Source organism: Carassius auratus, chromosome 11 (genome assembly GCF_003368295.1).
Source record: "Carassius auratus strain Wakin chromosome 11, ASM336829v1, whole genome shotgun sequence".
Taxonomy (NCBI): Eukaryota; Metazoa; Chordata; class Actinopteri; order Cypriniformes; family Cyprinidae; genus Carassius; species Carassius auratus.
In genome coordinates this window covers 181,509-208,655 of record NC_039253.1, presented here as the reverse complement: position 1 = coordinate 208,655, position 27,147 = coordinate 181,509, and the positions used below count along the sequence as shown (strand labels likewise).

Below are 27,147 nucleotides of genomic sequence, written 5' to 3'. Positions count from 1 at the left end.
ACTCGTCCATCTTTAAAAGTTCTTTACTGGAATTAATAGTGTAATACTCAAACATAAGAAAGGTTTCTTTAACACAGTAAATACAACAATTTAATAATGTTTTATTATTATTTTTATTACACAGGAGAAATTTATTTTCAGGATATTCCATTTACATGCATTTAGAAATGACAGCAAGTTAATGAAAATAATTTTAACACAGGGTTATACGGATTCAAACTGCTACCAAGGAACAGATAGAAAATAGGCTTTGTGATCAAAAGGCAAATCTACAAAAGCTGAATTCCCTGTCTGATGACATGAACTCCGTTTCTGAATAAAAAAGGCTCTGTGAAAAAGGCAGGGTATAAGTATGAAATAAAGTTTGACTCCTCCATTAGGATGAACCTGAACAGCATTTTTAAATTCTAGCTTTTTACTTCCATGTTTTGCTTAACAGAGCAGCTTCACAGTTCACAAAATAGTGTTCCTAAGTTCAGTTGCATCTCAGTACAGGAAAAACCTCAACCAAAACACCCGCTTTAATTCAAGAATACAAATTTACATTTAACTTCAAGTCACAATTTTCTCTCCTTGCAACATCTGGTGAGTTGAGAATTCCCTAAACAGCAGGGCGTATAGTATCCATGAGTTACATCGCTCTCCGGATGGAGCCAGTGTCCGTGTGAACAGAATCAGGGTTGAGGACGAAGATACTGGGAGCTGAAATCCTCTAACTGCTTTTCTAGAGCGGTTGCTTTATGTCTAGAAAAGAAAATGTCCATTATTACAAATCGATAGAAAAGATGTGGAAAACTTCACATTTTTAAGCTATGATGGCTATGTTACTTTGAGATCATTCTGTGGTTATATACAGGTTTAAAATCATAAGATGTAGTTTAACAGCTATGATACCGTTTTTTGAATCGAAATATTTGGGGGGGGGTGAAAACTTTTGGTTTTTTAAGATCAAGGTAAATTGTACTTTATTTGTGCTCCTGGAAACATACAAGTATCTTCTGTTGCTTACGAAGGACAGAACTAAATAGAAAAAAACAACAGTGTTCAAAAGTTTTCAACCCCCAGCTCTTAATGTTTCATTTTGGAGCATCAGTGAACGTTTGAACCTTTTTTAATAGTTGTGTTTGAGTCCCTCAATTGTCCTCAGTGTAAAAAAAAAAAATGGATCTCAAAATCATAGTCACTGCTGGAAAGGGTTCAAAGATGCTGGAAAACTGAAGAATCTGCAGGACCTCAAAGATTTTTCTGAAGAACCTGTTCTCAGTTTAGCTGTTCAGAACAAACAAGGGACTCATGCACAACCATCACAAAACAGAAAGACAGTCGAGGATCATCAGGTGACAGAACAGTATTAAGAACCAAGGGTTCACAAACTTTTGAATGGGGTTATTTTAATAATTTCAGCATTTTTTCTTTGTCTTGTGGACTAAATGTAAACATCTTTTATGTAAAATATCATACTCAGTCCAGTACTAAATAAAAACTAACATGCATTTAGTATGATCTATCTAATTTTTTTCAAAATTATCACATTTTCACAGATTCTGCAAGGGGTGCACAAACTTTCGAGCCCCACTGTAAATTACGTCATTACGTTAAATGTAACTAGTTACTCCCCAACACTGTTTAAACACTGACCGGAGTACTTTAGAATGCTTCTGTACGGTTTCCAGCTTCTGGATCTTGTCAGTGAGCCGTTGGATGTCATTCTCCAGGTCCTTCTGAGTGATGTCGACTTGCTGGCAGAGTCGAGCGAATGTGCTGGCGATTTCTCTGTATCAGACACACGAGAACACTTTAACGTTATTTTCTCCTTGCATGCACAGAGTTGCACTTGAGTTGCAGTGTATTCATCTCAAAACGACTTCATCACGGACCAAACTCTGATGTCAAATGGACTCTGATGTGAAAACTTACTGCTGCACTTGGTTGCTGCAGTTTGAGCCGGTGAAACCGATGATCATTTGAAGTCTCTCTGTGGCGTAATCCACAAACTGTTTCTTCAGGGCTCTTTCCTTGGCCTTGGTGGTCCAGGTGAGTTTTTCATACAGGTACAGCGTGCCATACAGACTCATAGAGAGTGCGATCAGACGCCAACCAATTGTTCGCCACACCTAACAGAAGTTATAGAGATTAACTTCAATAACAATGCATTGATTTCCAACCCAACGGAAGTTAAGCTCACATTTACCATAATACAGGGAGTTTTGTGTATGATTTGGGAATTTTGCATGAGGGCAAAAGATTTCCCAGCACAGATTTCGCAAAGTGTATCGCAAATTCACAGCTGGGTTAATCTCAAACCAACCAAGTTTCAAGTCAAATCAACCAAATTTCAGAAACCTACCTCTGAAGAAAGACATAAACATCCAAAATATTCAATGCCACTGATGAATATTTACGGAGTAATCCATTATTTTGTTGCGGTCAAAATGTGATTTTGAGCCAAATTACAGCAGGTGGAACATAACTTTAGAAAGATTCCTGCATCGTTATTTTGTTTTTACACCGAGATTGGTAGCTCTATTCGTAAAATCCATTGACTTCAGCAATCTTTGTTGCATTTAATGCCAATGTTGAACATTCAAAACTGGGAAAAATAACTTTTGTTTTCTTTTCTCCAAAGTTTGAATGCCTGTAACTAAAAAAGTATTAAAAATATCTTGATATCCTTTTAGATTTTGGTTCAACAAATTGTAATTTTTAAGACTATAGTAGTCAACAATTGAAGTGGATCTAAAAAGCTCATCAAAGTTGTCCTAAGACAAGAATGCATTTTGGTTTAACGTTTTAAGGCAACTTTGATGAAAGGTTTTGATCCACTTCAAACGTTGACTAGTCTATGAGGTTCAATTGAGTTACAAGCATGCAAACTTTGGGTGGGAAAATGTGAGAAATACTTTTTCACATCTTTGAATTGTCACAATTGAAATGTAATGCATCAAAAATAGCTACAGTCAACTGATTTTACTAATACAGCTACCAACCTCTGTCTAGCATTAGGAATGCTGCCATTTTCTACAGTCATTTTGCTCCAAATTTCAGGCGAAACAGTAGATAACTCAGTAAATATTCATCAATGACATTTAATATTTTGGCTTTCTTCATCATTTATGTATTTCTTTCACCCATCTGCTTGGTTTGAAGTGACTTTATATATTGATACTCTGTTCGTAATAGACAATGAACCATTTTGCCAACAAAATTGTGCTAATGTGACTGCACCTTCACACAAGGTTTCTTAAGTATTTCTTAATTTAGGAATCAAGCTCATTGCAACTTATTCTGGCCCAATTCTCGCCCAATTAGACAGGAAGTGGGCATCTGACTGTCAACTCTAATAATATATAATATAAAATAAGGTTTATTATAAAGCATTAACGAGGAATAATTCTCACCACTCCTCCAACGATGATCACGCTCACAGACGTGCGGGAAGCGACCGAGGCCAGATTGCTCACCATGGACATCATGAGTTCTTCCTGCATCAGTGATTGCTGATTCTGACCTTGAGCTCCGGGGACCTGAGACTGAACCATCGCCGGGGCTGTAGGGGTGGTCGGAGCCGTCAGCTGAGTAAAAAAAACCACAATAAACTCCCAAAAAAACTCCATTCAGACTAGGAATCGGAATCTTCTAATAATGGCTTAAAATTTAAATATTGGCATCAGCCCAATATGAAAAATTATGCCGATATGCCTTTCCAATAAGACGATTAACTTACGTGTGCAAGCAATTCAATAACGTCAGCAGTTTTGTCATTCTTGAAGTGAACCTTTGCCGATAATGGCTTAAAATATAAATATCGGCATCAACCTGATATGAAAAATTATGCCGATATGCCTTGCCGATAACAAATAACTCAAATTCGGCACATTATCGGCATCAACCCGATATGAAAAATTATGCCGATAAAAGTATTAACTCGAATGTGCTCAGGATGTGCAAGTGATTAAATCCAACAGCAGTGTGGACATTCTTAAAGTTAACTTTTGCCGATAATGGTTTAAAATGTAAATATCGGCATCGGGCTGATATCAAAAAATTATGCCGATAAGAGGATTAACTCACATGAGGTCAGGGTGTGCAAGAAATTAAATAGCATCAGCATAGTGGCCATCCTTGAAGTGAACTTTTGACTGAATGATGATTAGATTTACTATTTTGGATCAATGCATTTAATTCGAGATTGTTTGTACAGAACGATGCCTCCGGAGTGCGAGAGTCAGCAGTCACCCGGGTCCTAATGCCCGTCCGGTAAGGCATTTTATTCACTAAGGGGGATCTTTTGACCTAGTTGTAATAAAATGTAAGTAAAATACACAAATAACATTTAAATTGTATCTCTGATTAAATAAAGCAGTAATTGATGTCTTAAAATCGAAGTACATTTTGATTTAAAGGTCTGAAGCTATAGCTTACATGAATTAAAAATAAATCGTATATGACTCTTATTTTTCAGAATTTTTACAACTCTTTTGCCTTAGACCATCTACAAATGTTAAATACATTGAAAGCTTTGAAAATATCATATTTATATATACTGCTCAAAAAAAATATATTTTTAATAATTAATAAAATAATTATAAATCAACTATATATATATATATATATATATATATATATATATATATATATATATATATATATATATATATATATATATATTGGTTGATTTATAATTATTTTCAAAGCTTTCAATGTACTTTCATTATAAAAAAAAACAAATAGATTTTTAATTCTAACGAAAATGTTTTTGTTAAAAGCTAACCAAAATTAAAAACAATTTGTTTATAATTTCATCACAGGAGAGACTTGGTGTGGTTTTCAAACAGAAGGAAATATATTGGTATACACAAAAAAATTTGTTTAAAAATATCGGCATATCGAATATCGGCAAAAATCCAATATCACGCATCCCCAATCAGACCAAAAAATGAATGGTGGAACCACAGATTTCTGATTCATGTACCGGTAGGGTCTGATCCACTAGCATCAAGGCACGTTTGGCGTTGACGGGACCTAGGAACCGGTGGACCAGCGTAGTCCAGCCTAAAGAGAACCGGAACTCAATGTTCTCCTGGAAGTCTGAGCACAGGGTGGCACAGTTGAGGTCGTAGCTGAGCTCAAACTTCCTGCTGGGAATGAGCATGTGCAGCTGGCTCTGTACAGCAGAGGGCAGCAGAGGCTTCAGACACTCTGGAAGCACAACACACAGATAGATTACCAAACACACATTTATTACTGCATTAACTGTCCATACAGCGTTTGGTTTTATGGTTTAGCCTCGCTACAGCAGATGGACACCAACACAATAATAAGCAATCAAGTACATACTAACCTTTGTAAAGAATTAGATGAGCAACACTTCACCCATTATCAGAGATTGTCTATTAATAGGACTGTCACCCACTGGTGTTTAAATATGAAACACAGTTCACTGTCTGTCCTGTTCTCACACACACCTATCATGTCCTGCTGAGACGACTGAACCGAGGCGTTTACTGCATCAGAACAGCGGAAGGCCAGATTCTTGCCCATGCCCTTCTCGATGTGACTCAGAAGATCCTGCAAAGATCAGGCACTGAATGAGATGATAATGTCTAAAGCTACAAACATAAACAAAATAAAAGAAAAATAAATAAAAATAAAAAATTCATACATTTTTAAAAGACCAAGTACTAAATGAGATTTCTGAAGCAAAAAATAAATACATTATTTTATATATATATATATATATATATATATATATATATATATATATATATATACATATATATTTATTTATTTATCTGTAATATAAATTATATAAATACTGAATGTATATACACATAATGAACATGGGTCAGACGTTAAGATGTCCGCATCAAAAGAAATGTACAAAAGTAATTTTGTGTCCATAGAAAGCACATTAAATGTAAGTAAAATGTCTACTTTTAAGGTTTCAAATACGTTTTTGGAGAATAAAATGTCAAAATTTGGTTGAAATAATGTTACATTGTCATTCAGTGTAACACAATATTTCTTCAAAAATTCTAACAACATGCTTATTCTGATGTTTACATATTAAAATATCTAAAAGAATACTTGAGCATACTAAATTTTATTGTGTTTTAACAATAAAAAAAACCTAGGATAGTGGCAAATGTTAAAAATGTAAAATTACAACTCATTAGTATAGTAATCAGTCTTTTAATATGTCATAAATCGATTTTTGTTGTAAATATGCCTGACAAGCTTGTTACACTGAATGACATTTTACTGCGTGTCTTCTGTAAATCAGGGCAAAATGTATGATATTTATTTTTTGCTCAGAAAAACAAAAACGAAATTGCAATTAAATAAAACAGAAAACTTTTAGCATTTTTTGGGGGGAAAACCTAAAACAGTTTAAAGCAGTATTACACTTTTTTTTATGCTTAAAAACTTTTTCGTCTTTGACCCACATACAAACATATTATGTAATCAAGAACTTATTTTGGATGCGATTAAACGTTTGACAGCATTAACTTTAATAATATAAATTGTTATATTTCTTTTGTTTTACATTTGATGTTTAATATGCTACTATATAAATTATTTTGGACCAAAACCAATGTTCACATGAAGAATTTGTGCTTCAATCTGACTTAATTCATTAAGATTGATGAGTCTGAATGTAGTGTTTACATGAACACTAAACAAAATAATCGGGTTGATGTGCACGCTTTTTAGTTTTTTACATGCGCACACTGCACAAATATAGAGTTTCTCTCTGCTTGAAAATACTAACCACTCTCCTACACAGTTTCTAAATGTATTTTTAACAGCAGAATAGATTTTTATCAATTTTTTCATCCAACTCTATTGTGACACTCACAGATTTGTAGATTTTGAGCACATGTGGTGACGGATGAAAATCTGCTCGAAACTCGTCTATGAGCACAGACAGACGACAGATCTCTTCTGCCATGGCGTCTGACACCTGAAACACACAAACTACATCATCAGTCCTTCACTGCTCTGGACTCGCTTTTTTATTTCTTTTTTTTGACAAAATATATTTTTTTAAAGTTTGCATATGTGACCCCGAATCAGGGTATCTTCCGTCCATTCCAAATCCGTTTCAAATTAAAAAACAGAAAACGAAAAACTCAAGAGGATTCAAGTGAGAGAACATGAATTAAATAACGAGAAATTGAAAAATGGCTCGTTTATTCGTTATTCCATCTAGGTTAACAAACGGAAAATGAGTTTTTGACTTGATTTCTCATTTTGTCGTTTTGGGTTTAAAAAACGGCTTATGGCTTCAATATTTCATTCGCACTTGTGGGCGGAGCTGAAACGCTCCTTTCATCTGATTGGTCGGATCGCTCCGCCTTCAACTCGATCTTACATTCTTTCAGAATAAGAGTCTTATAAGAGTAGTGTCTGAAACCACCGCTCACTGTTAATTAACATAATATTTGAGTCAGATGTTACTGCGCACATAATTCGTGCTGCTGTGACTTGCAAGTCACGCCTTTAAATTATTTCTAGGTTATAGTATTGTATGAATATTGTCCCACTGTAAATACAGTGCAAATAGTTTTGTCTCCTTGGATAAAAGTGAAGTGGAAATAAAAATCAATAATAGACTGAACATTTCCATGATAATATGTCTGTAACATTTACCACTCTCATCTTTTAAGTCAAAAGGCACTAGGTAGGTGTGTGTGACATTAATAATTAATTGGGAAAATTACTATAGTTAAATTTATTAAATAAATTAGTAATATTCGTTTTATTACATACTAAATTGAATGGTTTTTCTTTTAGTCTTCTTTGTTGGCCTTGAGAAAGCCAACATATATTTGAACATTATTATCATTTATTATGAGAGTAATTGACAGAACTAAAATTTTAATGTTTCACCAAATTTCCTTCTCAAAAAATCCTAGTGACTTTCATTATCTGAGCAATGAAGGTCTTACACTTAATGTCCACTAGAGGGGGAGACTGGATTCCTATTTACATAAAATGGCAAAAAAATACATTAATTTCATGTGTACTACCATGAATATGCCATATCTGTGTACAAGAATAAACTTCACACTTCAAGCTGAACTTAAAACTTCCCATTCTGGCTTTTTCAACCTACCTTCAAATGTATTTTAATATATTTTTTATTCACACTGGTTTATGCATTTAATGTTTGTCCATCTAGAACTTTTATTTTTCATGAGCTGTACATTTTAAGATGTACTCAGTGTTGATAAATCACATGCTCCTCCTCCTAGATGGCCAGTGTCCTGCAAAGTTTAGATACCCCAAATAAACAGACCTAAGCTAAGCAAGGTCTTCAGGATCAGTAGCAATGTCCTCACTAAGCAAGTGTGTTGGAACTGAACTCTGCAGAACATGGTTCTCCCGGTTCAGGACTGGGTTTTAAATCTATAAATGAATTTGTACAGTTGGGTGTCTGCATGCAGAGGTGTACTTCAGTAAGTACAATGTAAACTGTAATCTATAAAGACAAAATCTTCAGATAAGCATTTAGGCCACTGCCTTGAGGTCTCCATCCATTGGTCAAAACAGACCTCGCACCCCACCACACTCCTGCTAGCTGTCAACATTAATTGCGGCTGGTGCCAAATAAAAATTATTATGTATCCCTTGTGCATTGTTCAAATTCACTACCCTTTCGTTATGTTCGGGATGAAAACATTCACTCAATTAAACTGCTATAAGCATTAGATAAAAATTTTTTCCCCTAATTTATTGTTGGTGGATGTTTTTTTTTCACTGACTTCCATTATAATTACATTTTTGATTGCAAAGCCATGAAACATAATCATGCATTCTTGATTGTTTGTGGTTTTCCCTGTTGGGAAGAGGTAAAATTTGTTATTTTTTAAAGTTGATCACTAGGTGGGACCATCAACCCTTTAGATAGGCCTGTGCAAAAAAAGCTTAGTTTCTGACTTGTATATAGAGTTATGTGGAGTATAACAGCAAATTATATTGTGTGTATGTGTGTAGGAGAGAGAGAGAGAGAGAGAGAGACTTTTGCACACTTACCTTGATGTATTTTGAGAAAATCTAAATGTACACCTCAGCTCTCAGAACTACATGGAGTAAACAAAAGTCTATTTATGCACCTGCTGCCTTTTAATGGTGGTGATAAGTATAGACTAAACAAAAACAGTACATGGATTTAAACACTTGCATGCCATCCTTCTGGTCATTTGATGGTGAGAAGAGCAGCAAGCAATACGAGAAAGGGCTTGACTTGAACCAGAGTTTTAGAAATGATTATGCAGCTTGACCCCTCCAGCGAGTTGCTGCTTATTTGAAGTTGGTATTGCATTTTGGTCCATATTCAATTATGTTCAAAGTAGTTTTTTTTATAAGATTTAAAGGTTTTAAACTGGCTTCACCATCAAGAAAAGACAAGTATTTCACACATAGGCCCTCCGTTCTTTTCACCATCAAAAGTCAGCAGGTGCATAAACACACTTCTTTTTTTTATTGTTTAGTCCATGTAGTTCTGAGAGCATGAGGTGCATATTTGGATTTTTTCAGATACATCAAGGTAAGTAAACAAAGGTCTCTCCCACACTCTCTCTCTCTCTCTCTCTCTCAAACACACACACACACACACACAGACACACACACTATAATTTGCTGTTAAACTCCATATAACTCTATATACAGGCCAGAAACTAAGCCTTTTTTTGTACAGGCCTAAAGGGTTAATGGTCCCACCTAGTGATCAACTGTAAAAATAACAAATGTTACCTCTTCCCAACAGGGAAAACCACCAACAATCAAGAGTGCATGATTATATGGTGTCATGGCTTTGCAATCAAAAAATGTCGTCATAATGGAAGTCAATGGGACAAAAACAGCCACCAACAATAAATGAGGGAGAAAAAATTAAATCTAATGCTGCACAAAACTAACAATACATCAAAGCTAATCTACAGTTATTAATCTTTGACATGCCCAAGACTAAAAAAAATATAAAAGAAGGTAAAAAAAAATATCCAGTCCACAATTACTTTTTATATTGAAAATATGTCATTTTGTGTGTGTTTTTTCCTCCCAAATCAGTGACATAATTTATGAACTTGGTAATTAAAGAGTTAAAATCTTTGATTTTTTTTTTTTTAACATTTGGTAGTTTGATCAGGACTGAGGGTGATTAATCGATTTATGCAAAAAAAAAAAAAAAAAAAATCTTTATCTGAGACATTTTTACAGCATTTTAATTTAGTGGGTGTTTTCATCCCAAACATAACAAAAGGGTAGTGAATTTACCCACAGTATACTGTTGAGTTTTTGAAATATTTCAAGCATTTTCCCAAAATAAGTGTCAAAATAAGATTTGTCACCAATCATTCCATTAGCTGCAACACAGAGAAAGTTGTGGCCAAAATAAGACTCAACTTTACCCCCTAGTGGACGAAAACGTCCCCAACAACGCATATGGGGTATTATGTAACAGCAAGTCATTTGTGCAATTACATTTGACTTGCAGTTTTTCCAAAACTTAATCATTTTTATTTGGTACCAGCTGCAGTAGTTAATGTTGTTTTATATTATAGAGCTATCATTGAGCTAAGGTATACCCCCCTACCACCCCATCTATCATTGAAGAACCTGTGTTACACATATATGGCATATTCATGGAAAAAGTCTGACCAGTTACAGCAACGAGTCAAACGAGTCTGAAGATCTGAGCTGAATTTGGTGAAACAATAAAATTTTAGTCGTTGTCAAGGCCAACAAAGAAGACTAAAAGAGAAACATCATTCAATTTTGTCTGTAATAAAACTAATAATTCTAATTTATTTAATAAATTTAACTATATTAATTTCCACAATTAATTATTAATGTCACACACACCTGCCTAGTGCCTTTTGACTTAAAAGATGAGAGTGGTAAATGTTACAGACATATTATCATGGAAATGTTCAGTCTATTATTGATTTTTATTTCCACTTCACTTTTATCCCAGGAGACAGAACTATTTGCACTGTATTTACAGTGGGACAATATTCATAAAATACTATAACCTAGAAATAATTTAAAGGGTTGACTTGCAAGTCACAGCAGCACGAATTATGTGTCTACATCTGGTTTCAGATATTACTCTTGTAAGACTCTTATTCTGAAAGACTGAGGAGCCCGAGTAGAAGGCGGAGCGATCCGACCAATCAGATGAAAGAAGCGTTTCAGCTCCGCCCACAAGTGCGAATGAAATATTGAAGCCATAAGCCGTTTTTTAAACCCCAAACGACAAAATGAGAAATCAAGTTAAAAACTCATTTTCCGTTTGTTAACCTAGATGGAATAACGAATAAACGAGCCATTTTTCAATTTCTGGTTATTTAATTCATGTTCTCTCACTTGAATCCTCTTGAGTTTTTCGTTTTCTGTTTTTTAATTTGAAACGGATTTGGAATGGACGGAAGATACCCTGATTGACCCCGGACCACAAAACCAATCATAAGTAGCAGAGATATATTTGTAGCATTAGCCAAATATACGTCAAAATTATAGTTTGTTTCTTTTATGCCAATAATCATGATGGTATTAAGTTAAGATCATGTTCCATTAATATATTTTGTAAATTTTACTGTAAATATGCATTGCTAAGGACTTCATTTCAACAACTTTAAAGATGATTTTCTCAGTATTAATTTTTTTTTTGTTGCATGAAAACATGATTTATTGAGCTTTCAGATGATGCATAAATATTTTTTTTTTTTTTTAATTGACACTTATGACTGGTTTTGTTCTCGAGGGTCACGTGTTTTTTTTTCTTTTTTTTTTTGAGTATCATATTTGGTCCATCATGCTTTTATGGATCATAAAGACTTTTTATTTATTTTTAAACTGAGCATAAATATGTTTTTTTTTTTTTTTTTTTTTTAGATGCTGATATTTCTACGAAGAAATTCTGATGCTTGTAGCATTAACCAAAGCGAGCTTTCTAACAGTAGAGCAGATACTGATATAAACTGATGTAAATCACTCTATCTCTCCAGTAATGTGATGAGATGTAAAAGCTCCTGAGGATCAGATTTGAGACTCTAGAACACGATTGATGGAGAATCAAGTAAAGCTGAGCTACTTCAGTCCAGTAAGAGTTCATCTGGAGATATTACTGACCTTATTCTGACCTTTACAGTCGTTTACCTTGTGTTTCACCTCCTCTGTGATGGCCTCGATTTTTTTCTTGATGTCGTGGATGAGCAGGTTGAGCTGATTGCGAACGAAATCCAGTCGGTCAATCAGAAAGTCTCTCTCCTCCAGAGAAACCACCCTGAGATCAGACGTCAAACACGATCACACGGAAAGACAAAACACTCATAACTCAACGTATAATGTTCGTTAAGACGTTCTGGATTCGCTCTTCTGGTACAGATTACTGGATCTTCTGCTACAACATCCCCAAAGTAGAGAGAGACAGACGCACCTCTTGTCCGCGGCGGCGATGTTGATTTGATCCATGATGTCTTTGACTGTTTCTGTGATCTGCTTGGCTCTGATCGTGTGCTGCTCAAACTTTGTTTTCACTGCTGAATGCGAGATACACTCCTGCGAGGCCACACACACACACACACACACACACACACGCTACTGTGACAGGAGCAGTCATGGCTGACTCTAAAGGGTTAAAGGTTCAAACCTGCTGCAGGCGTGAATCTAAAACAACAAATTAAGAGCAAAAACTGCAGCGAATCTGAACCTTAAACATCAGCCGCTCTCCGGTTCATCACACAGTAGCAAATCATATCAATAAAACACTGTAATGAACACAAAAGACAAACGTAAAAACAACAGGGGGTCGAAAAGTCTCAAAGCACCACCTTTTTTATCAAATTTAATACACATTTTATTAAATATCTTAGTATTTACTGAGTTTAAATGCAATGTTTAGTTGTCAAATAAAGTTGCAGAATCAAAATCATTATGTGGCTTAGTCAATTATTAAATTAAAAAGGCTTTGAATTAATTTAATAAATTAGTTTAGAAGCTTCGTTTGGGGTTGTGTCAAAATAAAAGTCCAATGGATTAAGCTTGAAAATAAATAAATGAAGGCCGCTATAATTAGTGTTATAATTTTACACTTATAAATATATAAACATAATATTATATTATTATTATTTTTCTTACTTCTATATCCTCATTTGGTTTATATTTTACCATTTGTTTTGGTCTTATTTTATTTAAATATTTAATTTTATGTATTATTTTTATTAATAATAATATGTTGATATGATCACAAAATTTAAATTTGGCCAAATTATTTCTTCTTATATATAATATACCTTTCTTTTTTATTTTTATATAGCAATAATAGTATTATTATACAATTACAAAAATTTGGCAAAACAATTCAGCCCTATCCTTTTTTGTTTTTGTTTTTATTTAGTAATAAAAATAATTATTATTATTATTTTAGATAAGCACAATATAGATCACAAAATGCCAAATTGTGCAACCCAAAAAATATTCACAGCAAATCTGGAATTTATTATTTCTTTGAATATTTATTTATTTTGAAAAATAAACCTGTGTTGTATTTTACAAATATTGTTTGCTCCTTGAACAATTACCTTCGTTTTTCTTTTGCAAGTCTCTTTTTATAAAAGTGTCTGCTAAATGCAAAAAAAGATTAAATCCTAGAATGTAATTTTGGACTAATTGTGGGATTCTAAAAAAAACATAATATCAACAAAATAACTGCATTCACACTAAACCAACAGAAGAAGAGGGTGGAACAGAAATATAAACTGAACTAAAGACACGAATGTCCTCGCCTCAGTAAATCTAGACTTCAGCAATGACGACACAGATTGAGATCTACAGACGCTCACACATAATCATAATCATACGAGGAGGAGACCAAACCTGTCTAGAATCAGTCACACAGATGAAAGTGTCTGCTAAAAGAGGAATTTATATATAATCACAAAACCCTAAAATCGACAGAAAAAGGATCATTAGGATGTTCTGAACATCTTACAATCTCAGTAGTTCTTCTAATAGGTTTAATAGTCTTTATATAAAGTATAATGTTGATTTTGAGGTGCAATATGAGCTGTATGTGGCATGTTTATTATGAGTTGAGTTGATCCTCTGCTTACTGTAAGCGTGAGTTAATGATCCCCATCTCTTCACATGTTCTGATGAAACTGACACTAACGAGTTCACACTGTTTCTGTTTCACACTTGCCTCAAACGATCTCTCAAAGCTCTGGAACTCCTTCAGTCGATCCTGAAAGCCTTCAGCTAAAGCTCCTCCTATAACACACACACACACACACACACACACACACACACACACAGACAGAGACACAGACACAGAGACACAGACACAGATACACACACACAGAGAGACACAAACACACGCACACACACACACACGGACACAGAGACACACACACACACACACACACACAGACAGACAGAGACACAGTCACAGAGACACACACAGAGAGACACACACACACAGAGAGACACAAACACACACAGACAGAGACACAGACACAGACACACACACACATACACACACACAGACAGAGACACAGAGACACACACACACACACAGACAGAGACACAGAGACACACACAGAGACAGAGACACACACACACATACACACACACACAGACAGAGACACAGACAGAGACACAGAGACACACACACACGTACACGTACACACACAGAGACACAAACACACGCACACACACACACACAGACAGACACACACACAGACACAGAGACACACACACACACACACACACACAAAGAGACACAAACACACACACACAGACACAAACACACACACAGACACAGAGACACACACACACACACACACACAAAGAGACACAAACACACACACACAGACACAAACACACACACACACACGCATGCACACACACACAGAGACAGACACACACACGCACACACACACACACACAGGCACGCACACACACACAGAGACACACACACACACGCAGATACACACGCACACACACACTTCTTTATTATGCCCTGATTATATTATGTTTACTGGGAAACCCACAGCAGTGTAACAAACATTCACATTCAGTCTGAATTAGCTACAGTTAGGACAGTTTGCAAATGTGGCTTTCACAAATATTTCATTAAAAATGTTTATTATAAAAATAAATACAAATAATTTATATATATATATATTAGGGCTGTCAAACGATTAAATTAATCAGAATTTTCAGTGGATTAATCAGGATTAATCACTATTTGCAATTACACCTGAATCCTAACCATTTTCTTTCTGAAATGCATACCAAAAGATAAATAACAGGACACAGATACATCATTTTCATGTATTGATTCATCAATATGTCAGTTAGACTCTTACCCGTCTCTGGCATACCCTGCGCCCGCTGCATCCGTGAGTTCAGCACCTCCTTCGCCGAGACGAAGAAGATACGATTGGGCGCTTGAGCTCGATCCACCACCTTCAGCTCCTCCACCAGGAAGTCCACGCAGCGGTCCGTGTGCTGCTTCCTCACCTGACACCATCAAACACCACCAGTGTGACTCCAGTCTAATTAAAGCTATCAAGGTGATTTTATTCACTTCTACATCAGATAAAGCGATCTTTATTCTCTTTAGTAAAGATGATGCATGTATTTTTGAATGAATCTGTTTTTTCTCATCACTGTCAAAATAAAAGTCCCACTGCTGACTCTTTGGCTAAACAGAAATACTTCTCGGGCCAGTGCTGATAATGAATAAATACTGTCAGATTTATAGGTCTTGGTGATAAATACTGGTCTGTAGTGAGGGGAATTAACTCACGTCCTCCATGTATTCGGGTTCGGCAGCAGAAGCGTCCCAGCGATTGTTCAGGATGAAGATGTTGGGCTTAGAAAGGCGTTCATTCACCTTGTGGAAGAAATGCTTCTCCTTTAAGAAGAAATAACAAAGAGGTCGAGTTCACAAGAGGCTGTGTGATGGAAAGAAACTAAAGCTGAAATAAATTATTTATTTATATATATATATATATATATATATATATATATATATATATATATATATATATATATATATATATATATATAAATAAATGTCAAAAATGCTCAGCAAAAGTATTAAAACTTTCAAATTAAAATATAAGGAAATATGAAAATTAAGACTAATTCAAAATATTTATACACATTTCTTTATGTTATACTTTGTTTTTTTTTTTTAAATCTTTGAATGTTAAATATTAGTTTGATAAAATGTTAGCATAAATGAATTATATATGCAAAATAATAAAAAAAATTTTTTGATGTTAAATAAAAAATAAACGTGAAATACACCTTAAAATGCAGAAGATAAAAAAACTAATATTTAATGATATATTCAAACATGATATACTGATTTGCTTAAGTTGCCTGCTACATTTTATTTAAAAGTTTATCTCACTTTTATATTTCACACAGTATTCCATGATCTTTCCAAAAAGGCATTTAAAAAAATAATAATTAATTATTTCACACAATGTTTATGCTTACTTTACACTTAACGTACATCCCATGATATCAGAATTAATTAAATCCCTCCCTGCATATTTGTGCATTATGCAACATTAAATGTTTTGAGTAATGCAATGTCACATGTTCTATTCTCAATGTCAAACAGTGTTTCCACCCACTTTAGCTTTATTTACAAGTAAAACAGGATATATATGAGGATACATGCTATAAAAAAGCCAGAAATGTAGAGCAGATGTCATCATAAAATCATAAAAGTGGGTGTATTCAAAATCTAAATGGAGCCAGGCGGTTGTAAAGTATGGAGTGAAAACTAATCAGTGTTGTATACTGTGTACATTTAGCCATGTATACGAAACATTAGCATACTGTGCACAGTATACATACTACTTCTTTCTGTTTTAGGAAAGTTAGCTTGGCCTTGGCCAGTTTTCTGTTGTTTATCTGCCCCCAAAGCATGCTGGGATAGCAGGCCTGTGGGTATGAGCAGAGGTCATGCATTCTTTCCCATATTAGCACACTAACTCAGATTCCCGTCTGATGCTTTCTCACGCGTCACACACTCACCGTATTCATGAGCGTGGACTCAGAGTTGGCCACCAGCACGAACACATCTGCGTCCAGACAGAACTTGTCGATCCAGCTGTCCAGCTGCGTGGTGACGTCAGTGCCAGGACTGAAGAACACACCACAAAACACACACCACAGGTCACACGGTTTCATCGGTTTCTGAGAGGATGCATTCAGCTGATAGATAGTAATGTTCCAAAAGACTTGAGGTTTTAAAGAATGAGGTTGTTTTTGTTTTGTTTTTTACTTTCTATTCATCAAACATTGTGAAAAATGTGTCCCTGCAGCACAAAAGCAGTCTCTGGAGTATATTTGTAGAAATAGACAACAATACATATGAGTCACAATTATACATTTCTCTTTTATGCCAAAAATCATTAGGATATTAAGATCATGTTCCATAAAGATATTTAGTAAACTTCCTACCATAAATATATAAAACTTCATGTTTGATTAGTAATATGCATTGCTAAGAATTCATTTGAACAACTTTAAAGATGATTTTCTCAATATAATGCTCCCTCAGATTCCTGATTTTCTAATAGTTGTATTTCAGAGAAATATTGTACAATCCTAACAAACCACACATCAATGAGAGATGATTTATTCAGCTTTCAGATCATGCATAAATCTTAATTTATGACTGGTTTTGTGCTGCATGGTCACATATATCGTGCAGCACGACAATACAATAATCAGAAATGTTTCTTGAGCAGCAAATCATCATATTATTCTGATTTCTGAAGATCATGTGACACTGAAGACTGGAGGAATGATGCTGAAAATACAGCGGAGCATCACAGAAATAAATTAAGGTTTACTATATATTCACATAGATAACAGTTATTTTAAATATTAATAATATTTCACATTTTTACTGCATTTTTAATAAAATAAAAGCAGCCTCGATCAGCAGAAAAGGCTTGTTTCAGAGACACGTGTTCCCCCTCATACATGTTCAGCACATCAGATGAATTAACAGCATGTTAAACACTCAAACGTTGGTTTTGGAGGGACTGAAGTGTACCTGTCCACCAGCACCAGGTCGTCTCTCAGCAGAGCACACTTCGTTTTGGGCCAGAACACTTTGACCAGACATCCAGCGTCCAGACTCTCATCCATGTGAAGTGCGTGAGCCAGCTGATTCACCGTCTGCAGAGAAACACATCCGTTCATCTTTCTGATGTTTTAATAAATCGTATCATTTATTACTACTACTATTATCTACTGTGCAACAAAAAGACTTCATATTTCAGTCAATATCAGCCCTACTTTTTATGCATTGATCTAAAAGTCATCTGAAAGCATGCACTTTGCACCTTGATGCTCTTCTCCTCCTCGGACCCTTCGGTCTTGAGAAAGGCCTTGTCTTCCTCCGTGCCCTCGACGCTCAGGAAGCAGTTTGTGGTGTGTCCGATCCCGCTGGGCAGCACACGGTCACACAGCATCGCATTAACAACCGTGCTTTTACCATTGCTCGTTCTGTGACACACAGAGGACGTTTATAACATTTCTGGAAGTCAAACGCTGCTTTAATGCAACTTGCAGTCAAACACAAAACCCACCTGCCGAAAAAAGCCACCTTCATGTGATTGCGAGATAAAACCTCTTTAATTTTGAAGAGTTGGCTGGTGTACCCCTCGATCTCAGCCAGCTGTGTCTTGTTTGCGATATTCTCCAGCGACTCATTATCACAGGTTTCTGTTGAGACATTAACAAACATTACTAACCCGTCTGTGCAGGATCTTTTAAAAACTGAATTTCAGCGGACCTTTCACAAACTCCGTTCCCTCCTGGACGTAAACCAAAAGCTGGTCAAAAACCTCGCCGATCTTCTTTTTGGCCTGAACAAAACGCTTTAACGGCGAAGGATCTGACGGCTCCATTTCCACACCTGCAGGGAGAAGATTTCAGAAACATTGATGAGAACAGGGTTATTATAGAGTTATTATCAGAAACTGAAACTAAAACTCAATCCATGTTCATCACATCACATAAAAGAAACATTATCTGAAATAAGAATATTAAAAATGATTTGATTTCAGCTAGTTGGCATCTCTTATGTTTGTTTATGGTTAAGTTGGGGTACAAATTTTTTTTTAACAATAATTAATAATAATAATAAACCTGAAATTAAACAAATAACAATCATTTTAAAGATATATATATATATATATATATATATATATATATATATATATATATATATATATATATCAATAAATAAAAATTATTAAAACTTAAAAAATAAAATTATACTAAATCTTTTCGTAAAAAAATGAAAAATTATAAAAACACACATCAAAATGACTAAAACATAAAATAAAATTAGACTAAAATTTAAGCCGTAAAACAATTATAAAAACACACACAGACATATATATATATATATATATATAAAAAACAATAATTTAATACAAATTATAAAAACACATCAAAATGACTAAAACATAAAAAATTAAATTAAACAAAAACTTAATTCGTAAAAAAAAAAAAAGGAAAATTTATAAAAACACATCAAAATGACTAAAAATTTAAAATAAAATTATACTAAAACTTAATTCGTAAAAAGAAATTTAATGTTTTACTAAAGGAGACAAGTTCAGGAGATCTTATTATTTATTCACAATATTTGAATAAAATATTTTTTATTTTAATACAAATTTAATAATTTATCAATTAAATTTACTCACGTTTATCTTCAAGACCTTAACATCAGAGCTGAATATGCCAATAAAACTATATATATGTATATATATATATATGTGTGTGTGTGTGTGTGTGTGTGTGTGTGTGTATATATATATATATATTCGAGATTAATAAATCAGGAAACTCTTTTCATTAACAAAAAAATCGATTTTTGGGACGTGTGCAATCATAGCAGCAGTGTATTCTTTAAAGTATCATATAAATCCCATCGTGGTTTATAAATAAGATCAACATTCAGGACCGTGTTTTTTCCATGAGGCCACACATTAAAGTTAAATGTTACAGGAATCCCCGTCACACAAGAATACAAAAGTGAAAGTAACTCATGATGATAATTCATGCAGAATAGTGCTAAAGGGCACCTTACAGCCAGCCAAATCTGGAGACTTCAGAACCAAAATAAATCTAAACACGCTGTTTATATAATCTTATCAAACACACAGAAGAGGAGATTAGAAAGTAAGTTAGCGAGAAATATTTGAAAACTGTTGCATTTTATAAACTCTTACTCCTGGTAAAACGTATATGTATTAACGTTAACTCCATGAAGACACGATTAATTTGCTCTGATGTTTTAAAAACTATAGATGTGAAGTTAATCATCTGGAAGTAACGTTAGCTAAACTGTCAAATGTTTGCAGAGGTGACATGAGCTTTTCGCGTTAGCGCAGCAGACACATGATTTCTAATCATAAATATCTGCTTTATATCGCTCGCTTTCCTTATTTATATCGGTGTATCATCGCATTATCACTCTAAATGTTATAAAGTACTTGATTCACACATCTTACCCGATCACAGGAATGTTAAATCCTCATGACACACAGCCGCTGCACTCAACCTCAAGGATTTCAAAATTAAAGTCTTCTTTTTCTCCTTTGGAATTTTGACGTATGGCGCGCCATATGCACATACCGCCAAAATAAAAGTCCTTGAAGTGTCTTCTTCTTTTGGTTTACTGGCGGATTACAACCTTGACTTATCAGGTAAATAGCGCCATCTACTGTAGTATGTATAGTGGTGATATTTAAGAAAGAGACAGAGAGAAGAAAGGAAAAAAGAAACAAAAACTTCTTAAACTAAATGTTTTCTCAAATTTTAGGTTTGTCTGGCTCAGCATCATTAGTCGTCAATGTCAATATGTTGGAGAAGGTTAATCAATTAATTTTTTTTTTTTTTTCATTCCAGATGAGGAGAGAGAAATATTTACCCTCTGTGTTTCTTTTTGGTTTCGGTTTTCTTTTGAGAAAATAAGTGTGGGTGAGATTTAAGGAGACGAGTTTTACATTTTGAAGACACTTGATTGTTAAATCATTCAATACACACAATAAATGAAAGAAAATAAGATACACTGAAAATATAGATGTGCTTTATTTAGTTGTGTTAGTAAACAGGTGTCCATACACTGAACAATTTTCAACATTAATTACAAAGAAATGGCAAGTAACACAATACAATAAAACATATAATCTTTGTTTAAGATATTGAACTGTCTCTTAATTCACACTATTATGTTAAAATAGTTTCAGAATAGCCTCAATTTTAAAACAGCTTCACATAAAGCATAAGTGCCAGTGTTTAAATGTCTAGAGAAACCGAACTCTACTGTAATATCAAAGCAGATGTTTTAATTCGTTTTCTGACTCGTTTTAAACAACACCGTTTAGTTTCATTCAACTTCAGTTTATTTCCAGGTTTAAATTATGTCTGATTCTCTTTTAAGAAACCTTTGACCAGACTGCTATTACTTCATTTTCACTTCCTAGCTTTAAAAGATTTTGATATTTTTCATTTATAAACACTGGCCTCAATTTTTATAAAACCAGCAAAGATAATATGACTGTAGACTCTAGATTTGTTCCTGTAGGATTATATCGATTTACATTTCAGATTTAAAATACAGCTACAACTTGAAATAATACATGTGAAGTGATTCAGGGATGTTACAGTTTTTATCAAATGCTTACACATTAAATCGTTACTTACAGATTACAGATTCTGAAAGCTGTCACTCAAAAAGAATTATACACCAAATCTGCAAAACCATGCACTTATTTATCAGCCTTCCACTCAGTTTTCATAATTTCATAAAACACTTTTTGCGAGCTTTTTTTCCGCAAAACACAACACAATTGTCTATGACATGCACACAAATATAACAGAAATTAACATTATGACAAAGGTATTTTCAAATGTTTTCTTTTGAGACGTGTTTGTTATATTTTGAATGTGGTGCTACATTTTGCAAGCGATTTGAGGCATTTAGAATTTTGCAAAGTTTTAATAAAAATGTAATCTGAATTAAATCATGTTCATGCATTGTGTGTGTGTGTGTGTGTGTGTGTATATAGGAATCACTGTATATTTAATGATCCCTGATTCTGGATCTTGTATTTTTTCAATAGCACTCTTAGAAAAAAGGGTTCATTGGGGTTCTATATAGAATCATAGGGTTCTTTACGCAACTCCAAAGAACTTTTTATTCTAAAAAGGTTCTATAATGACAACCCGCAACGAACTCCCGAAATGATTTATATGATTTTCGATCCCCTAACTGACTCAAATGATTCGCGAACCCGCTTTGAACTCCCGAACTGAATCAATGATTCGCGATCCCAAACTTGACTCAAATGATTCGCGATCCCGCTCCGAACTCCCGAAATGATTTGCGATCCCCAAACTGACTCAAATGATTCGCGAACCCGCGACGAACTCCCGAACTGATTCAAATGATTTGCGATCCCCAAACTGACTCAAATGATTCGCGAACCCGCGACGAACTCCCGAACTGATTCAAATGATTTGTGATCCCAAACTTGACTCAAATGATTCGCGAACCCGCGACGAACTCCCGAACTGATTCAAATGATTTTCGATCCCCAAACTGACTCAAATGATTCGCAAACCCGCTTTGAACTCCCGAACTGAATCAATGATTCGCGATCCTAAAATTGACTCAAATGATTCGCGAACCCGCTACGAACTCCCAAACTGATTCAAATGATTTGCGATCCCCAAATGACTCAAATGATTCGCGAACCCACTCCGAACTCCCGAACTGATTCAAATGATTCGCGATCATGTTAAAATTGAGAGAGGGCTGCTCAGTTTCTTACAAAAACATTTGCACAATTTAAATGTAAGACATGGAGGCAAAAAAAACACTGATGCATTTTTTTTAGCAACCGGCCTTTAGATCATTTCTAGTTTTTCAGTATGCTATCCAAGCTATTTTATTAATGAATATTACATTGATCTTGAAGTTTCTGTGGTCATGATTGTTTGTGAATTGGTCCTTTCCACTGTGGTAAAAAATGGTCAGTCACATCCCTAATTGGAACAAAGTATGCAAGATTCTAAGTTATTTCACAAATAATGTTTTTCCAACTTTCAGGAATCAGTAAAGCCAACTCTGACTATAGTTTTTCATGAAGTTTCAAACCCCCTCCATGCAAAAAGAGCCAGCATCAATAGGGAGGGTGTCAACATTGTGAGCACAGAAAATGATGTGATGGAGGCAATGGAGTGCCTCTTTACTTATTTCATATTCAGTGTGGAATACCCCAAGCACATCACTCACAAGATGAATTTTGTTGAGCAATACCTGTTTAAACTCTCCAGAAGCAAAAAAAAAAAAAAAAAAAACTGTGCTCAAAATGTATAATCAATTATCATAATACTCTGATATTTTGTGAATGCTAATGTAAATTTGTAAATATGAGGCGTTTGATGTTAATCTGAAATGCTGATCTGAATTTGAATCTGTAATTACAATTCTTTATGAGTGATATTAATATGAATTTGTAGATTTGAAGTACTTCTATATCTGTATATTTCCATTGTGAGTTATATGAATATGGATTTGTAGTTTTGAGGTGCTTGATGTTGTTCTAACCCTGATGGGAATTTAGATGAATCTGTATATTTGCATTATTTATTAGTGATAGATTAATGTAATTTTCTAATGGACTTATTTTGTAGTATGTAGATGTAGGTGAAACTCTATTTTCATTATTTATGAGATTTTTTAAATGGTTGGTGTTTTAAGTTTGATTTGTACATTTGAAGCCTTGAATATTAGAAATTACAGTAGCATTCTTTCAGTAATAGTAATAGTAATTATTATTTTTGTTAATATAAATAAATGATTAGTTCTATGCACTTTGGGTGAGCTTTTTTCAGTATTCATGGGTGACTTTTTTATCTGGAAAGGACATAAGAAATAATCATGAATGAACCCCTAGAAGGTTCCATAATATAACTTTTTTCCTGGTTACCTAAAGGGTTCTTTTGGTTGAACCCTTAAAAAGGGTTCTATATAGAACCTTTTAGGGGTTCCAAATACGTTGCGCCTGATAGAACCTTTTCTTCTAAGAGTGTATGTTGAACATAATGGTAGCAGTTCTGCAGCCATCTCTCAACAGCATCCTCTGACTTTTTCCTCTTCTCAGCCTGAGAGAGATCTGGAAATGACAATGTAAAAGTTTGAACAAAACAAATGTTAATATTACGAATGTGCTTCAATGTGCTTTTTCTCTTTGGAACACAAACTCTTTGTCTGCTCCAGTTGAAGGACTCACCAAATGATGATTTAATGTCCTGGAAACTTTCCTGAACACGATCTATGATGAGACTTTCCCATCTGCTGAACTCTCTATGAATGCACAATATTAATGTTCATTAAACAGACATTCGCAAAGTCTTTGAGTCTGAACCCACTTAGATTAATTCATGACACCTCATATACAACTACTGAGTCTTTATGTCAATTTAAATACCATATTTTTTGGACTATAAGTCGCATCAGTCCAAAAATACGTCATGACGAGGAAAAAAACACACTGGACTATAAGTCGCATTTATTTAGAACCAAGAACCAAGAGAAAACAGTACCGTCTACAGCCAAGAGAGGGCGCTCTGTGTCTTCAGTGGTGGACTACAGGAGAACTGAGCAGCATAGAGCGACCTCTGGAGGCTGGAGACGGTAATGTTTTCTCTTGGTTCATTTCTCTTGGTTCATGTCAAATTAATTTTTATAAATAAGTAGCACCTGACTATAAGTCACAGGACCAGCCAAACTATGAAAAGTGTGACTTATAGAAAATACGGTATATGCTTTTCTCTTAAACCCCTGATCCAGAAAGTGGCAGATATCCTTCAGTCTGATCTGCAAATTCATCTTGGTTCAAGATGGTGTTTCCAGCTGAACTCTTTCCACCAAGAACCCATCCCAGCAAAACAACTCTGATCTCCTCAAGACGACGCACACATGCTGAAATACAAGTACAGTTTTGATGAAAAACTAAAAGATCTGCATATTTGATCCTCTTTAACATTCATCAGTTTTTGTGCTAGTGCAGGGCTCCACTTTAAGCTCGTTTAGCTCAAGCCTGGAATAACACACCTACCAACTTTGTAGTAATCCTGAAGACTAACTTGTTCAGATGTGTTTGATTAGGGATGGATCTAAACTCAGGAAAATGGATCTTGAGGTCCAGGGTTGAGGACCCCTGGGGTAGTGGATGGTGTTTTTATTTAGAAGAATGAAATAAAGGATTTTAGGGGATTTAAAGGGAAAAAGAAAAAGAAAGGACAGCGGTAAAATAACAAAAAAAGAAAAATATATTTCAACTATTTGTAAGTAATATTTGTATTTCAAATTATGCACACATTCACATTTACTCATATTCCCTTCACACAGATGCTTTGAAAATGTGGGGAAAAAACACTGATTGGCGGGGAAAATGCAAAGTCTCAAGGAATGTTTTTTTTAAAAGTTGAATTGAATGTGTTTTTATAACCCCAAGCATGAAATACAGTATCAAAAGTCAAACGATTTGTCCATACTTCACTCATACTGCTTATGTTGAAAAGCTCCTTTTTTCCTCGATACTGAAGCCGTTTTTTAATAACGCGGTGCAGCTGCACTGCCATTGATTGGTTCTTCTTCTTCTCCTTCTTCTTCTTCTTTTTTAAATTGGCGGTTGGCAAACAACTTTTAAGTGAGCATTACCGCCACCTTCTGAAATGGAGTGTGGATCCTAATAGCCTTCACTCACTACTCTTTAAATAAAGAAATACATAAAAATATAAATCCAAAAAAAAAAAAAAAAAAATCATAAATATATAATATCTAATAAAAATATTAATTTTAATACCTTACCCTTCACATATTATTAACTCCAATATTTTAAGACAACTAAATTCATATCTTCCTAATGAGCCCTGTTTTATTCAAATAATCAAATATTGCACTATACCCCACATGCCCTGAATTCAGTTGTAAAATTTAATTCATTTCAAATCTAATTTTTTCTTTACTTAACCTTTCTTTCAGCCTCAACCTTTCCTCCTTATACCTATCACAATTAATAATTACATGTTCTATGGTTTCACTAATATTACAGACCTCACACATCCCACTTTCATGTTTCCCTATTATTTTAAGCATACTATTTAAACCAGTATGTCCAAATCTCATTCTCGATATAATGTCCTCTTCTTTTTTATTCCTATTATTTTCTCTCATTCCTCCTACCTTCTTCTGGATATTGTAGTACATTCTCGCTTTTGTTTCCATATTCCACTTTTCCTGCCACTTCTTCCTCATTTCTTCTTTGATTATACGTTTAACCTCCGCCTTACTATAATTTATTACCATATCTATCTCTGTTTTTTTGGTTGCATTTTTTGCATATTTGTCTGCCAACTCATTTCCGTCTACCCCTATATGAGCTGGAATCCATATGAATTTTACTATTACTCCTACTCTTTTAATTCTGTAAACAGTTTGGGCTATTTCCAACATAATGTCCTGTCTCACGTCCGACTGCATGTTCTTAAAACTATTTAATGCACTGCTTGAATCTGATCCAATCAACACTTTCCTTGCTTTACTATTTTCTACCCACTCAAGTGCTAAGAGAATGGCCAACATTTCTCCTGTAAACACTGACAATTTATCATTTATTCTCTTGTTTAACATAACATTTAATTCTGGTATAATAAACGCAGCTCCTACTCGATTATCATCTGTTTTTGATGCATCTGTATATATCTTAATAAACATCGAATACTTCTCCCCTAGGTATCTACTAACTTGACTCCTGTCAATACTACTCTGTTTTTTAAACTCTAAAAGGTGCATATCTACCTCTAATTCCCCTAATAGCCAAGGAGGAACATTGGATAAAGGCACAATGGGGCATTGATTGGTTAAATCTGTTAAACTCTTTAAACCAATGACAGCGCTGTGGCGATGCAGCGTGCCAAAGCCCGCCAAAATTGCAAATCGCCCAAGGAAATAAGATCTCAGCGAGGTTTTTTCTTTGCTGGATCACTTTGCTGAAGGCCTTCGCTTGCTGG

The 27,147-nt window shown here is 34.5% G+C and overlaps 1 protein-coding gene across 1 annotated transcript; it reads right to left on the bottom strand.

The window, feature by feature from the left end:
* Positions 1–100: 100 nt before the first annotated feature.
* Positions 101–20,670, bottom strand: LOC113110629 (mitofusin-1-like). The gene is made up of 18 exons (XM_026274739.1): positions 20,574–20,670; positions 18,842–18,964; positions 18,636–18,771; positions 18,390–18,552; positions 18,098–18,222; positions 17,068–17,176; positions 15,821–15,928; positions 15,378–15,531; positions 14,210–14,277; positions 12,446–12,567; positions 12,166–12,292; positions 6,860–6,964; positions 5,466–5,568; positions 4,973–5,199; positions 3,399–3,572; positions 1,918–2,114; positions 1,639–1,773; positions 101–744 (listed from the first exon to the last, which is right to left on the bottom strand). Exons 2-18 carry the CDS (start codon positions 18,954–18,956, stop codon positions 675–677), a joined length of 2,238 nt encoding a protein of 745 aa, XP_026130524.1. The 5' UTR covers positions 18,957–18,964; positions 20,574–20,670; the 3' UTR covers positions 101–674.
* Positions 20,671–27,147: the final 6,477 nt, after the last annotated feature.